This window comes from Gavialis gangeticus, unplaced genomic scaffold, assembly GCF_001723915.1.
Source record: "Gavialis gangeticus isolate Ggan-Ray unplaced genomic scaffold, GavGan_comp1, whole genome shotgun sequence".
Taxonomy (NCBI): domain Eukaryota; kingdom Metazoa; phylum Chordata; order Crocodylia; family Gavialidae; genus Gavialis; species Gavialis gangeticus.
In genome coordinates this window covers 15,926,706-15,927,368 of record NW_017728994.1, presented here as the reverse complement: position 1 = coordinate 15,927,368, position 663 = coordinate 15,926,706, and the positions used below count along the sequence as shown (strand labels likewise).

General features: G+C 65.2%; 1 protein-coding gene across 1 annotated transcript in view; it reads right to left on the bottom strand.

Annotated features, from left to right (window-relative positions):
• ZCCHC24 (zinc finger CCHC-type containing 24) overlaps positions 1-45 on the bottom strand; it is a 285,478-nt gene extending 285,433 nt beyond the window's left edge. The window contains exon 1 of the mRNA XM_019502098.1: positions 34-45. Within this exon, the coding sequence (XP_019357643.1) occupies positions 34-45 (12 nt within the window). The remainder of the gene's footprint in view (positions 1-33) is intronic.
• Positions 46-663: the final 618 nt, after the last annotated feature.

The window sequence follows — 663 nt, the reverse complement described above, 5'->3', positions numbered from 1 at the left end:
GGGTTTGGGCTTGCATGCGGTGCTGCCACTTACCTGGAGGCCCATGATGGCGGTGACGGCTGCTGCCTCCAAAACCTCCCACTGCTGCTGCGGAGCTCTGCCTGGAGCTGTGCAGTCAGCCGCCAGGCAGCAGTAGCAGCGTGGTGGTGGCCGGGAGGCACGCAGCCATCCCCACCACCACCCCCATGCCACACCTCTGCCTCTGGCTGCACAGCTCCAGGCACAGCTTCACTGCAGCAGTGGGAGGTTTTGGAGAAAGTGGCAGTCACTGCTGGCACGGGTGGCCGCTGCCACTTGCCTGTGGGGCTGCCCATGCCAGTAGTGATTGCTGCTGCCTGCAAAATCTCCCACTGCTGCCTCAGAGCCATGTGGCTGGCAGCAGCAGCGCAGTGTGGGGTGGTGAGGCTGGGAATAACTGCGTGCCACCCGGCCACCACAACCCTGAGCTGTGCCACTGCCACCGGCTGCACAGCTGCAAGCACGGCTCCGCAGCAGCACGAGGTTTTGTACACAGCGGCCATCGCTGCTGGCACAGGTAGCCCCGCAGGCAAGCAGCAGCGGCGGCCCGTGACAGTGGTGACTACCTCTGCCTCCAAAACCTCCTGCTGCTGCCGCAGATCTGTGCTCAGAGCTGTGTGGCTGGAGGCACGGGCGCAGCGTGGG